General features: G+C 44.0%; 1 protein-coding gene across 7 annotated transcripts in view; it reads left to right on the top strand.

Moving 5' to 3' along the window:
• fbxl2 (F-box and leucine-rich repeat protein 2) overlaps positions 1 to 16,308 on the top strand; it is a 321,753-nt gene that overhangs the window by 59,970 nt on the left and 245,475 nt on the right. The window contains exon 3 of one of the 7 annotated variants that reach the window (XM_085993895.1): positions 299 to 356. The exons of the other annotated variants lie outside the window; for them this stretch is intronic. Within the exon in view, the coding sequence (XP_085850021.1) occupies positions 354 to 356 (3 nt within the window). The 5' untranslated portion in view covers positions 299 to 353. The remainder of the gene's footprint in view (positions 1 to 298; positions 357 to 16,308) is intronic. 7 annotated transcript variants of the gene reach the window in all.

Below are 16,308 nucleotides of genomic sequence, written 5' to 3'. Positions count from 1 at the left end.
CAGATCGTCAGTGACCTTCCAGTATGTTTTGTACAAAACTAAGGTCAGCGGTTTGTTCATATCATATGGTAATTTTTTGGGTGTAAACTTTTGAGCTGGTTTTGACATGTACCTATCAGTTAAAATATGAAGGTTGTTTCACAATTTTTTTTCAAAGAACAGTTCCTAAATGTTTGTTTGCAATTGCTTTTCTGTTATAGCTCACTGCTCCTTACAGGGTAATTTTTTTTACCTGTTTCTTTAAGCGATAGTTTGAAGTTATCTGTTCAGTAATTACTCATTTGGTTCATTTTTATAGGTTCTTTTAATAGAAATACTATGGATTACTTGAGGACTTCTCAACATAAGATAAAATGGTAAAATAGATTTATGTTTGATATTTTCTGCTTAGTCATCAGACTTGAAAGAAGTTCTCTTGTGTGGACTTCATAATTCAACTCGGGGCTGTAGTTGAAATGAATTAGTTGAACAATTTGTGTCTTAATGTCTTGATTACAAGCAATTACTACAGTGTTATCGAAAGGTATACTTTGTTTTTATGTGCTACTGGATTACTGATACGTCTTTGAGAATGTTGAGAGAAATTTTAAATTACTTTTATAATGTTTAAATCCTACTGCGAACCAGTTTAATAATGGAGATACAATGGTGCTTTTGTCTTGTACTCCTATGGAAAATGTGGACTATCCCAGTCTCTCTGCCTCTGTACTATCCTTGTTTGGTAAAAGCACAAGATTTGCCCTGCAAGGCAGCCGATTTGAAAGCCTACAAACGTAAACCGATTGTAGCATAATAAATGTTTGGTTTACATTGAATATACAGCACACAAACCGGCCATTCGGCCCAACCAGTCCATATCCACGTTTATGCTCCACTCGAGCCTCCTCCCATTCTTCTTCTTCTAACTCTACCGGCATAATCCTCTATTCCCTTCTCCCTCATATGCTTATCTAGCCTCCCCTTAAATGCATCTATACTGTTTGCCGCAACCACTCCCTGTGGGAGCGAGTTCCACATTCTTGCCACTCTCTGCGTAAAGAAGTTTCTGATAAATTCCCTATTTGATTTCTTGGTGACTATCTTATATTGATGGCCTCTAGTTTTGCTCCTCCTTACAAGTAGAAACACACTTTATCTACTATCAAAACTGTTCAAAATTTTAAGGACCTCTATTCGGTCACCCCTCAGCCTTCTCTTTTCAAGAGCAAAGACACCCAGCCTGTTCATCCTTTCCTGATGGATATAACCTCGTATTTCTGGTATCATTCTTGTAAATCTTTTTTGCACCCTCTCCAGTGCCTCTATATCATGTCATCAAATGTAATAAATACCAAACATTTATTATGGGCCGGATCTTGCTGGAGCAGGACATCTCGCAGCGTGCCCCATTAGAGGTTTTAAGAACATAAGAAATAGGAGCAGGAGTAGGCCATTCGGCCCTTCGAGCCTGCTCCGCCATTCAATGAGACCATGGCTGATCCCTTTTCTGCACCCTTCAGCTCAATTTTTGTTTTGCCCTAACCTGCTGGGAATATGAGCTGATAACTCTGTGGCGCAGGTAATGGAGCATCTGGACCTTAGTGAACAGCGGGGCCAACGGTCTGTCTCCTTAAGCAATGAGATTTAAGGATTGAGAAAGGAACGACTGAGATGGAAATAGGTTGAATTAGTCAAATCAGGTACAGAAAGAGAAATAAAGAGGGAAAGAAAGATTTGATTTAAGAGACAAAAGAAAATTAAGAAAAAAATGTTGAATTTGACTTTTTTAAATCTCAAGAATTGGCTACATGCAGAAATGAGATTGAACACTTTAAATTGTTCCATTTCTGGGCCAGAGAGGTTGATTGGCATTGCATTAACAAATATCATGTTTATAAAAAGCTATTTGCTCTTTTAATTTCCAGTCTTAACTTACTGTGGCGAGTTTAATGGTCAATTAATGTGTGAATTCAGCAAATACTTAAAAATAAAGGGGAGGCTAAGGAAGAGATGCAGTTTGTGCAAAGCGAATGGTGTAAATCGACCAAGTTTTGGAAATTTTAAAGTCACGGTGTGTCTCTTAATCCCCTGAACTTGCTGGCCAATTTGCACATTAATAATGGCGTGCTTCGTAAACACATCATTATTTTCCCGACAAGATTCGGCCCAGTGTTTTATGTAACAAACCTTAATTTTACATTTTAAATTAAATGTTATTTAACATAAAATCTGTATAACCTAAGAACTATGAATTGCCATTAGTTATATTTAAGTTGTGTATGCCATACAAAGTTTAATTAGCAATCTTGTTGTGCGAGGCCCCTTGGGGAGGAGCGATCATAATATAATAGAATTCTTCATTAAGATGCAGAGTGAAGTAGTTGACTCAGAGACTAGGGTCCTGAATTTAAATAAAGGAAACTACGATGGTATGAGGCGCGAGTTGGCTAGGATGGATTGGGGAACATTACTTAAAGGGTTGACGGTGGATAGGCAATGGCAAACATTCAAAGATCGCATGGATGAACTACAGAATTTGTTCATTCTTGTTTGGCATAAAAATAAAACAAAAAGGTGACTCAACCGTGGCTAACAAGGGAAATTAGGGATAGCATAAGATCCAAGGAGAGGACATATAAATTGGCCAGCAAAAGCAGCAAACCTGAGGATTGGGACAGTTTAAGATTCAGCAAAGGAGGACAAAGGGATTAATTAAGAAGGGGAAAATAGAGTATGAGAGTAAGCTTGCAGGGAACATAAAAATTGACTGTAAAAGCTTCTATCGATATGTGAAGAGAAAAAGATTGGTGAACTCAAGCGTAGGTCCCTTGCAGTCAGAATCAGGAGAATTTATAATGGGGAACAAAGAAATGGCAGACCAATTAAATACATACTTTGGTTCTGTCTTCACAAAGGAGGACACACATAACCTCCCAGAGATGTTGGGGGACATAGGGTCTAATGAGAGGGAGGAACTGAATGAAATCAGTATTTGTAGGGAAATGGTGTTAGGGAAATTGACGGGATTGAAGGCCGATAAATCCCCAGGGCCTGATGATCTACATCCTAGGGTACTTAAGGAAGTGGCCCGATATATAGTAGATGTACTGCTGGTCATCTTCCAAAATTCTATAGACTCGAGCAGTCCCCATGGATTGGAGGGTAGCTAATGTAACCCCACTATTTAAAAAAAGGTGGTAGAGAAAAAACAGGGAATTATAGACCGGTAAGCCTGACATCGGTAGTGGGGAAGATGCTAGAGTCCATTATAAAAGATGTAATAGCAGAGCACTTGGAAAACAGTGACAGGATCGGACAAAGTTAACATGGATTTACAAAAGGTAAATCATGCTTGACTAATCTACTGGAATTTTTTGAGGATGTAACTGGTAGAATAGATGAGGGAGAACCAGTGGATGTGGTGTATTTGGACTTTCAGAAGGCTTTCGATAAGGTCCCGCATAAGAGACTAGCATGCACAGGGGATTGGGGGTAAGGTACTGACTTGGATAGAGAACTGGTTGACAGACAGGAAGCAAAGAGTTGGAATAAACTGGTCTTTTTCCGAGTGACAGGCAGTGACTAGTGGGGTACTGCAGGGATCGGTGCTAGGACCCCAGCTATTCACATATATTAATGATCCAGACGAGGGAACTAGATGTAATATCTCCAAGTTTGCAGACAACACAAAGCTGGGTGGGTGTGTGTGCTGTGAGGAGGATGCAGAGAAACTCCAGTATGATTTGGACAGGTTGGGTGATTGGGCAGATACATGGCAGATGCAGTATAATGTGGATAAATGCGAGGTTATCCACTTGGTGGCAAAAACAGGAAGGCAGATTATTATCTGAACGGCAATAGATTAGAAGAAGGGGAAGTGCAACGAGACCTGGGCGTCCTTGTGCACCAGTCACTGAAGGTAAGCATGCAGGTGCAGCAGGCGGTTAAGGCGGCAAATGGTATGTTGGCCTTCATAGCGAGAGGATTCGAATACAGGAGGAAGGATGTCTTGCTGGAGTTGTACAGGGCCTTGGTGAGACCACACCTTGAGTATTGTGTGCAGTTTTGGTCGCCTTATCTGAGGAAGGATGTTCTTGCCATGGAGGGAGTGCAGCGAAGATTCACCAGACTGAAACCTGGGATGGCAGGAATTACATATGAAGAGAGATTGGGTCGATTGGGCTTGTATTCACTAGAGTTTCGAAGAATGAGAGGGGATCTCATTGAAACTTAAAATTTTAAACGGACTAGACAAACTAGATGCAGGAAGGATGTTTCCAATGGCGGGGGAGTCCAGAACCAGGGGTCACAGTCTAAGGATAAGGGGTAAGCTATTTAGGACTGAGATGAGGAGGAATTTCTTCACCCAGAGAGTGGTGAACCTGTGGAATTCTCTACCACAGAAGACAGTTGAGGCCAATTCATTAAATATATTCAAGAAGGAGTTAGATATATTTCTTAAGGCTAAAGGGATCAAGGGATATGGGGAGAAAGCAGGGACAGGGTACTGAATTTGGATGATCAGCCATGATCTCATTAAATGGCGGTACAGGCTCGAGGGGCCGAATGGCCTACTCCTGCTCCTATCTTCTATGTGTAATACCCACTGGAAATGTTATGTACGCTAAGTATGGTTATCAATCTTTAACTTAGACACTATTATCATTGTTATAAATCCCTGGGTTAAAGTTGCCCATGTGACGGTACGGCAAGAACTTTTAAGGACACAATGTGACTAAGAGCAGACTTTCCATAATTCTGCACCAGTATCAACTGTTGCAGACAGTGAGGCTGCGCAGTCTCCAGGCAGAAACCCCAGGAGGAAGGGGTGGAGTCGGGGTTTTCGAGCGGGGAAAAAAGGAGCGACTGGAAAAAAAGGAGGGCAGGAGCTCTGAAAAGAGGGCTCAGGAGGCAAATGGCTGCCGCATCCTGTCCCGGGTTTCCAAACTCGGCCGCCGCCCTTCGTATTAGTAGCTCTGCATCCAGAACTCAAAGTGGGATTCAGTGATCGTGAAGAGAATTCAATGAAGGGGTTCGGAGTCGTAAGTCTTACAGACATTATACATACCATGAGCTCCAACTTAAGCGCGCCAACGAAAGAGTGCACTCGAATTTGGACACGGGGACAGATTCTCCTTTGAATCCATATAAATGGAGAATGTATGTTTATTATGTCTAGATTCATTCTAATGTATGCAAATGCCTAATTTAGGTCATTGACCCGTAATCTTCTTATACTGTCTGACGTTAAAACTATAAAGTAAGATAATTAGAATTAAGCCATTGTAGTAGTGATCTCCTTACTGGACTATAGAATACTGTCTACAACAGAGACCACATCTCACATATCTAGAGAACCGTGAAGGGGTTACATTTTGGGGGCTCGTCCGGGATTGTCGTCTATTTATGTCAGTAAACTAACAGTATTGAATGCTCATTGCTAAGAGAGTGGTTTGTGGTTTCTACTGGGCTGTTTGAGCATAAAAGATGGATGTTATTGAGGTTGAAGCTTGGTGCAAATGGAAGCAGATAGCTACTACCCATGCCATTGTGCTGAATGGTGTTGCTAACAATGACCCTGATGATGTCTTGCTAAGGGCTCTGAATTGTGTCAAAGCCTTTGGAAAGGTTAGGATAGTTGAGCGCTGCTTGGATACACCTACCAAGAAGCAGTTTGTGTTGATCCAGACATCAGAGAACCTGAGAGGTCATGGTTTACCTGAGGCAGTTGGGCTTTCTGAAGAGGCTGGTCCCTGGCCAGTTCAGTTTGTCCCTATTACTACAGGTAGACTACCTTTTATCCGAACTTCCGAAAACCGAAACCCTCTTAAAAACCAAAGGTTTTTTTGTTCAGCGTAAGTCGTGCGCACGACATGATCAGAGTGGCGCACGACTTACACTGAGCAGAGGGTCAGCATAAGTCGTGCGCATGACCCCCCGCCGGACCCCCCGCCGACTTACGCTGAGCAGAGGGTCAGCGTAAGTCGTGCGCACGACCCCCCGGCGGAACCACCTGACTCTCTTCCAAAGGCTCGAAAGCAACAAGAGCTCTGAGCCCGCGGCGGTGCCGGCCCCTGTTCCGACCGAGCACGACGACCTGTTGGTGGAAATGCGGAACTTCATTGCATTCCAGGCTAGCAGCGACGGACAAGCCACGACTGCTGACACCCCCCCCCCCCCCCCCCCGCGGACCCCCGCCGGGACCGACCCCGACCCCCCTGCGGACCCCCGCCGACCCACCTTCCGAAATCCGAAATTTTCTGAAAACCGAAACACGGCTGGTCCCGAGGTTTTCGGATAAAGGATAGTCTACCTGTACTAAGGAAGAAGAAGGGTTTCAGACCAAGTTGTTGTCATTCTTGAGACAAGAAGGAAAGACTGTTGCTGATGTCAAAGGTCTGATAGGTCCTTCGGCCCTGGATATGAACACTCAGTTGGTCAGTGCCATTAGTTCTCTGGTGGATAAATGCACCAATCTGCCCTTCGAGGCTCAGGGATACCGTAAGCTCCGTATGTTCTCAGGAGTGAGACCAACTCCCAGTGGGGAAGAGGAGTACGACGCCTGGGCTGAGCAGACCCTGCCTCTGCTAGAGGAATGGCAGTGCAGTGACAATGTGAAGAGGCAGAGAATAGTAGAAAGCCTTAAGGGTCCTGCTGCTGACATTGTAAGATTCTTAAAGGCGCAGAACACCTCTGCTACTTCCTTTGACTACATGCAGGCTCTAGAAACTGCCTTTGGAACTACTGAAACCATTTCAGATTTGATGGTCAGATTCAGAAGCACATTCCAGTGTGAGGGAGAGAAGCTGTCCAGTTATCTGCTGAGAATAGACAAACTGTTGCATTGTATGTTACGGAAAAGAGGGATTGAGTTGCCTGAAATGAATCGATTCCGCATTGAACAGGTTGTGCGAGGTGCATTGCTCGAAGACGTGACTGCTCTTCGCATACGCATGACCCATAAGTTGCGAGATCCACCTACCTTCACTGAGCTGCTAAGGGAAGTCAGAGAGGAGGAGGATATGCTTCAGGCCCGGAATGTAGCAAAGAGTGCTGTGATGTCCAAGCTTGTGACTCCTGTTACAGTTCCTACTCCTGAAACAGTAGGAATCTCAATGGAACAGCTGAAGAAGGAAATAAATGTCATGAGAGCTGAGATGGCATATTTTCGGTCTAAGCCCAACACAGAAAGGGATGACGCACGGGTGCAAAAGGTTGAACACCCTGCGAAGTCTAACAGCAAAATGAATGATTCCTCTAAAGGATACCCCCATGAAGGAGATAGACCTGGAGTCTTTTGTTATAACTGGAAAGGATGGACATTTCAAGCGAGAATGTAGAGGTGAGGAAAATCTAAAAAAAGTAAATGACCGTCTCATAAAACTTACCAAGAAGTCGGGAAACTACAAAGGGGCACAGTAACGGAACGGCCTGCTGTCCCTGTAGTTAAGACACGTTCCGCTAAGTGCAATAATAGACGAGGGGATATGAAAGACATCATACCTGAAGGTTTAGTAGGGCCGAGTTCTGCTGTATCAATACAGATTGAAGGCATTTATACTAAAGCTATCCTCGACACGGGTTCTCAGGTTACCATACTGTACAGATCCTTCTGTGACCGATACCTGACGCATTTGCCGTTAACCCCAATCAGTCTTCTGCAGATCTGGGGCCTTAGTCCTGCTGATTACCCATATGATGGCTATTTGTCGCTGAGGTTGGAGTTCTTGGAAGCTGATAAGACCATTGATGCACTTGTGTTGGTTTGCCCTGACCCCATGGTGAAAGGTGAGGTTTCCATACTGGTTGGCAGTAATACACCCATAGTGAGACGACTCCTGACAAGCTGCAAAGAGCAGGGAGGTGAAAACTTCTTGAGCACCAGACACATTCACCCTGTTTTCAAAAAGCCTTTTGAGAAACTGCCTGAACTTCCTTCCGACGTAGATGATAGCAAAAGAGGAACTGTGTGGTACGTTCGAGCCAAACCTATCACCCTGTGTCCTGGAGGAGTGGCTAGAATCCCTGGGATACCAAAATTCCCTGGAATGCCAGGTACTGAAGCCATTCTGATAGAGTCACCTGATGATCCTGCAGAAGAGTCACGGTTTCCAAATGAGCTTCTGGTGAGACCAGAGTTGCAGACCCCGACAGCTGTGATGTCAAGGAGAGTTACAGTGACCGTGAGGAATATGTCAGGCAAAGGAATCACATTGAGGAAAGGAATGCCGATTGCGCATCTGTTTCCTGTAAATGTACTGTCGTCACATGTGAAGGAAGAGTCCAAAGTTAACTCAACCGGAGATCTGACACCCTCCTCCTTCAACTTTGGAGATTCATTCGTTCCTAAAGAATGGAAGGACCGATTAGTCAGGAAGATGATGGAGCGGAGAGGAGTTTTCTCTACTCATGAGTTTGATGTTGGTTGTAGTAAGAGTACTCGCCATTCTATCAGAATTACCGAGGATAAACCCTTTCGGGAGAGGTCTCGACGGCTGGCACCAGCTGACATCGAAGCAGTGAGACAGCACCTGTCGCAGTTAAAAGAAGCTGAGATCATTACCGAGTCCAGGAGTCCTTATGCATCTCCTATAGTGGTGGTGAGGAAAAAGAACGGAAAGATTTGGATGTGTGTGGACTTTAGGACGCTTAACAGACGTACTATTCCCGACCAATACACCGTTCCAAGAATTGAGGATGCACTGGCTTGTCTTAATGGAAGCAAGTGGTTCAGTGTGTTGGATCTCAGAAGTGGATACTACCAAATACCGATGAGTGAATCGGACAAAGAAAAGACAGCCTTTATATGCCCAGTTGGGTTCTACCAATTTGAAAGGATGCCACAGGGAGTTTCAGGCGCTCCAGCAACTTTTCAAAGAATAATGGAACAAACAGTTGGGGATATGAACTTGCTCGAAGTATTGGTGTACTTGGACGATATCATTGTGTTTGGGGCAACCCTTGAAGAACACGAAGCTCGGTTGCTGAAAGTGCTTGGTCGCCTGGAGGATGAAGGTCTCAAGCTATCATTGGACAAGTGTCAGTTTTGCCAAACATCCGTGTCCTATGTGGGGCATATTGTATCACAGGATGGAGTAGCCACAGATCCATCCAAGATCGAAGCTGTTACCACATGGCCCAAACCGAACGCAGTGACTGCCTTGCGGTCATTTCTTGGGTTCTGCGGATATTACAGGCGCTTTGTGCAGGATTACTCCAAAGTGGCCCATCCTCTGAATCAGCTGCTGGCTGGTTACCTCCCACCAGCCGAGAGGAAGAAAAAGGCTAAAGGTAAAGAGAACAAGGACTACTTCAAACCCTCTGAGCCTTTTGGTGTTAGATGGGATGAGAAATGCGAAGAGGCCTTCCACACCTTAAAATAAAGTCTTACTCAAGCCCCCGTGTTGGCTTTTGCAAACCCACAGCTGCCATATGTGCTACACGTGGATGCCAGTCAAGAAGGGTTGGGTGGTGTGTTGTATCAGGACCAAGGAGCAGGGCTGAGACCCGTAGCGTTCATCAATCGCAGTCTTACGCCATCAGAGCGTAACTACCCAGCTCATAAGCTAGAATTCTTGGCGTTGAAGTGGGGGGTGGTGGATAAGCTGCAGGATTATCTGTATGGAGCGAAGTTTGAAGTGAGGACAGACAATAATCCATTAACCTATGTGTTGACTTCGGCAAAACTTGATGCCACCGCTGGCTTGCTGCACTATCTGCTTACGACTTTAGTCTCAGGTACAGACCTGGGAACCAGAACATTGACGCAGATGCTCTGTCTCGTTGCCCACACTACCAGAAACCAGAGTGGAAAGATGTTGCTTCAGCAGATGTGAAAGTAATGTCAGATGTCCGTGGTATCTGGACCAAAGAATTCATTTCATGCCCGAGAGATTGACCACTTGGGAGCGTCAATGCATGCTGTTCCCCAGGCATTTTGCAACCTTTCCAGTTTGGATGTACAAAACTTACCCATGTTGTGTTCATCTGAAATATCCAAAGCACAACAGGAGGATCCCTGTATTCATGAGGTGTTTTCAGCTCTCCGTCTGGGTGATATTACACAGATTGACAAATCAAAACATCCTGACTGTCATCTGCTCCTAAGAGAATGGGGCCACTTGGAAATTAAAGAGGGAGTGTTGTGTAGAATCACTCACCCACCCACTAAACCATGTCATTCACAGTTGGTCCTGCCTGAAAAGTACAGAGAAATAGTGATGAAGTCTTTGGATGATGACGCAGGTCATCTGGGAGTAGATAAGACCTATGGGTTGGTCAAGGACAGATTCTATTGGCCGCGTATGAAGTCTGCGGTTGAGGAGTTCTGCAAGTCCTGTGCACGTTGTGTCCAGAGAAAGACTTTACCTAAAAGAGTTGCTCCTCTGTTTCACATGCAAAGTGATGGACCTCTAGACCGTGTCTGTATGGATTTTCTGTCCATCGAACCCGATTCCAGCAATACCGCAAATGTCTTGGTCATTACAGATCATTATACTCGCTACGCCCAAGCTTTTCCCACAAAGGATCAGAAAGCATCCACCGTTGCCAAAGTGTTGTGGGAGAAATACTTCATCCACTATGGACTGCCAAAGCGAATACACAGTGATCAAGGTAGAGACTTTGAAAGTAGACTTCTACATGAGTTGTTGTCCACGCTCGGGATTGAGAAGTCAAGAACAACTCCATACCATCCTCAGGGAGATCCTCAACCTGAGCGGTTTAACCGTACTTTGTTAGACATGCTTGGAACGCTGGATTCAAAGCGAAAGAACAAGTGGAGTCGGCACATTGGACATCTTGTTCATTCTTATAATTGTACCCGAAATGACGCTACTGGTTTTTCACTGTACTACCTCATGTTTGGACGTGAAGCGAGGATGCCGGTGGATTTGTGTTTCGGAGTATCCAGTGATGGCACATCACAGAGAACTTACCTCAAGTATGTATCTGACATGAGAAAGGAATTGCAAGCTGCTTATGAACTTGCTGAGTCTGTTTCTGCCAAACAGAATAAAGGAAATAAGCAGAGGTATGACCAGAAGATCCGTTTTTCCCAACTCATGCCTGGTGACCGAGTTCTCATATGGAACCTAGGACTTCAAGGGAAACATAAGTTAGCAGACCGCTGGGCTTCTACACCTTACATTGTTGAAAGTCAAATGTCACAACTACCTGTGTTTCGGCTAAAATCTGCAGGTGGGAATGGACCCATAAAAATACTGCACCGGAATCATATCCTGCCATTGGGACAGCAAGTGCGTCTGGATCCGCCAGCGGATAATGAGCCAACACCTAGTAGGAGAACTCTGCAGAGAAGAAGAAGGAAAAAAACGAGAAACCAGGAAACTTTGTTCCAGAAGACAGAAAACCCATGACACAGTGTGTGGATCATGAGGAACCTGATGAGTCGGAAGATGAAGAATGGGATCTATGGTACGACCTCCCAGAAAGACACACAAGACAGAATCTGGATGAATTGTCTGAACCATTTAGCTCAGACTTGGACATGGTCTGGGAAGAACCAGATGCTTCCGAGAAGGAGATAAAAGAGACTGAAAGGTATGATAACAAAGGAACCAACGCCTCCAACGTAGTTGAAGGAACTGAAGACCGGGTATCCAAAATAAGGAGCTCACAGCGAGTTAAGAAGGTTCCTGAAAGATTGACATACAGTACACTAGGAGTGCCAAGTGTAATGATAGCCCCTACGGTTCGATATGTTCCCTCCCTTTATACATGGTTGGGAAGCATGCAACCACTTATGTGTAAAGTTCATTAGTCATGGGGACATGCCTATATTTGGTAGGGGGGGGAGTGTAATACCCACTGGAAATGTTATGTACGCTAAGTATGGTTATCAATCTTTAACTTAGACACTGTATTATCATTGTTATAAATCCCTGGGTTAAAGTTGCCCATGTGAAGGTACGGCAAGAACTTTTAAGGACACAATGTGACTAAGAGCAGACTTTCCATAATTCTGCACCAGTATCAACTGTTGCAGACAGTGAGGCTGCGCAGTCTCCAGGCAGAAACCCCAGGAGGAAGGGGTGGAGTCGGGGTTTTCGAGCGGGAAAAAAGGAGCGACTGGAAAAAAAGAGGGCAGGAGCTCTGAAAAGAGGGCTCAGGAGGCAAATGGCTGCCGCATCCTGTCCCGGGTTTCCAAACTCGGCCGCCGCCCTTCGTATTAGTAGCTCTGCATCCAGAACTCAAAGTGGGATTCAGTGATCGTGAAGAGAATTCAACGAAGGGGTTCGGAGTCGTAAGTCTTGCAGACATTATACATACCATGAGCTCCAACTTAAGCGCGCCAACGAAAGAGTGCACTCGAATTTGGACACAGGGACAGATTCTCCTTTGAATCCATATAAATGGAGAATGTATGTTTATTATGTCTAGATTCATTCTAATGTATGCAAATGTCTAATTTAGGTCATTGACCCGTAATCTTCTTATACTGTCTGACGTTAAAACTATAAAGTAAGATAATTAGAATTAAGCCATTGTAGTAGTGATCTCCTTACTGGACTATAGAATACTGTCTACAATAGAGACCACATCTCACATATATCTAGAGAACCGTGAAGGGGTTACATATGTTTAGTTGAGAATAATTAAAATGAGCAATATAATATGAAAGCACCCAATATAATGGCAAATTATAGACTTCAGAAAAAGGGATCCAAATAAATGTTTTTAGTTATGTACAAGCAGGAGAGGAATATTAGGGAGGGTTAATAAACACAGGTGTTACATTAATTCTTCATAATGGTATTTACAAATGAAACTTCTAGATAAATGCTAGATCCAGGTATTTTGGCATGGGAATCTATATATTTATCATGATGTATATCAGGATCAGGGAAGTGCATTATAAAGAAACTCAAGAAATTAATTGTCTACAGGGCACCTAAAGCAGACACATACACCCTAGAATCCTTGGAAATGAGAAGAAGCAGGCGAGGTTCTGGTCAGTATTATTAGGAGCTGCATAAACACAGGAACTGTGACTGAGGAATGAAGAGGATAGTGAATATTAAAAAAAACGATGAACCTGGGAGACTGGTGCAATGGGCTGAAACATGGCAGATGACATTTAATGCAGACAAGTGTGAAGTGATGCATTTTGGAAGGAAAAGTGAGGAGAGGCAGTATAAACAAAATCGTACTATTTTACAGTGGATACTGGAACAGAGACACTTGGGGGTTCACGTACACAAATCTTTTGTAGGTGGCAGGAAAAATTGATAAAGCTGTTTTTTTCAGGATTCTTAGCTTTATAAGTAGAGGCATAGAGTACAAAAGCAAGGAAGTGAATAGTAAATCTTTTCTAAATCACTGGTTAGATATCAGCTGGAGTATTGTTCAATTCTGGGCACCACTCTTTAGGAAAGATGTCAAGGCCTTGGAGAGGGTGCAGAGGAGACTTGCCAGAAGGGGGCCAGGGACGAGAGACTTCAGTTATGTGGAGAGACCAGAGAAACTGGGGTTGTGCTCCTTTAGAGCTGAGAATGTTAAGGGGAACTTTAATAGAGGTATTAAAAATTATGAGGGGTTTTGATAGTGAATAGGGAGAAACTGTTTCCACTGGCAGGATGGTTTGTAACCAGAGGACACAGATTTAAGGTAATTGGCAAAAGAACAAGGGAGTACAATTTTATTTACACAGCAAGTCGTTATGATCTGGAATGCGTTGCCTGAAAGGGTGGTGGAAGCAGATTCAGTGGTAACTTTCAAAAGGGAAGCCGATATATACTTTAAAAAGGAATAATTTACAGGGCTATGGGGAACGAGCTGGGGAGTGGGACTAATTGGATAGCTGGCCGGCACAGACACAATGGGCCGAATGGGGAAAAATGCTTCATCTAAAGATCAAAGATAAGAAGTAGTCACCATCAATGTTCCTTCTAAGCTGCGTGGCCGCGCAGCAGTGGGAAAGGTCCTGCATAGGTCGCTCATCAGCTTTTCCGTTGTAAGTACCTTGCATGCGCAGAAAATTAAAGGGACCTCGCAGTAAAAGAAACAGGCTGCACAGAACAAAGTGCAGCTTACAGGGAACATTGTGTTTAAAAACAATAGGTTGTGCCCCACAATCACTGGAATTCGTTGAATTAGTAGGGGCGGTCTATCCAGGGGATACAATTTGCTTATAATTTTAGAAGATATTTTGGTAAAAGGCTATATAAAGGCTTTTGAAAAGATTATGGCTCATATAATTGATAACAAGTTAGCCAAACTGGAGGAAAAGCTGTGCAATAGAAAGTGATAGACTCATAAATGTAAAGTGTTTAAATACTTCTCATTTTTCTGATGTAATCTATGAAAGTAATTGTATATTAGCATAAAGGGACTCCAAAAGAGGCCTGGGTATAATAGTAGACACATGTGAACACATGAAAGAGGAGGGTGGCAAAAGACCATCAGGTCTGTCGGGCGCACCCAATCCAGACATAATACTGCCTTGTGCAATTGACTCAACACCTCCCCTCCACCCAACGTATGCAAGCTCCTGGGAGGTGAAAAATCTAAATTTAGAGAAAAACTCTGGGGAAATTCCCCTCTGACTCCTTAATGCAAACTCGAGACTTCCTATTTCCACCTACCACCCTACCCAATCCTTTATAACTTAAAACGTCCTCCCTTCTCAGGAACTTGTTCAGTTCTTTTTTTTGAAGGACGGCAGACTATCCATATGTTTCTGTAATCTGTTCCCGTGGGCAATGACTCCCTGTGAAAAGGAATTCCTAGCATCTAACCAACTCTTGTATATTTTATAATAATCATTACCCACTAGTTCTCCCATTGCTATCCATCTCCAATTAATTATTCAATTGGATAGAATCTATTCCCTTTCATTATTCTAAAAACCTCAACTGTATTTCCCCCTAGTCTGCATTTCTCTCATAAAATTAGCTCCTGGAGCCTATCTTGATGGATAAGAACCCTAAGACTGGATATAATTTGGCCACCCTTGTAACTTCAAGGCCTAGGCATTCCCTGCCACCAAAACTAGATGCACTGTTACAAATGTGGCTATACCAACTTTGTACAATCCAAGTGTAGCATTCTTCGTTTCATATTGTGTATATTATCTGTAGCAGTACAGCTTTCTTAATAGCCTCGTTACTACAGGTAGACTACCCTTTATCCGGACTTCCGAAAACCGAAACCCTCTAAAAACCGAAGGTTTTTTCGTTCAGCGTAAGTCGTGCGTACGACTTACGCTGAACGAAAAAACCTTCGGTTTTTTAGAGGGTTCCAGTTGCGGAAGTTCGGATAAAGGGTAAGTCGTGCGCACGACCCCGCCAGCCCCGACAACCGCCGACCCCGCCAGCCCCGACAACCGCCGACCCCGCCAGCCCCGACAACCGCCGACCCCCCCGCGGACCCTGACAACCGCCGACCCCGCCAGCCCCGACAACCGCCAGCCCCGACAACCGCCGACCCCCCCCCCCCCGCGAGCCCCGACAACCGCCGACCCCCCCCCCCCCCGCGGGCCCCGACAACCGCGGACCCCGCCAGCCCCGACAACCGCCGACCCGACCCCCGACTGACTTACGCTGAGCGTCAGCGTAAGTCGTGCGCACGACCCCCCGCCGACCCACCATCCGAAATTCTCCTTTATCCGAAACTCGGCTGGTCCCGAGGTTTTCGGATAAAGGATAGTCTACCTGTACTTGAAGACCTTCAATGATTTATTCGCTATGATGCATTGGTTCCTGCGGATCTGTGAATTTCAACTTGATTACCTTAGTCAAAGAAATTTCAGAGTTCTGATTTGATAATTTTACCGTCTGATTATTCCATGAGATTAAATATGAAGAATTCTTATGGCACTGACTGGATGTGAGCTATTGGAAGGAGCAAAGTGAAGACAAAATGGCTTCTTTCTTATTCACATTGTGTTTTTATTACCAAACATGATCTTGCCAAACTCAATTTAAGTTAGGGAAGGAATGTCTATTAAAAGTCTTGCATCTAGTTCTGTATTCTTTGCACCATACTTGATGCTCTGAGGTGGATTGCCTCACTTTCATGTCCCTAGAGCAAAGAACAAGAAGATTGGCTCAAATAACCACTTATCAGTTAAGTGAATGATGAAATATCCAGTTGATTAAATGTGAACAAATCAAAAAGTACCAAGGGACAACTAACCGGCAGAAAGCATGCAGTCAAATCTTTCAGTTTTATTTTCAAAATTATCACCTTGAAAAAAGGTACCACAAAACCAACCAAATTACTCAATAATGTCTTAACTTCTGACTGTTTGCTTCTTTATAGCTGGAAATAACATTACAAGCACACACACAAATTATGTAATCTCCC

Source organism: Somniosus microcephalus, chromosome 7, assembly GCF_052327205.1.
Source record: "Somniosus microcephalus isolate GS21.2 chromosome 7, FLI_Smic_1.0, whole genome shotgun sequence".
Classification (NCBI taxonomy): domain Eukaryota; kingdom Metazoa; phylum Chordata; class Chondrichthyes; order Squaliformes; family Somniosidae; genus Somniosus; species Somniosus microcephalus.
The sequence above is the reverse complement of the archived record's forward strand: the minus strand, read 5'-3'. Positions and strand labels throughout refer to the sequence as shown.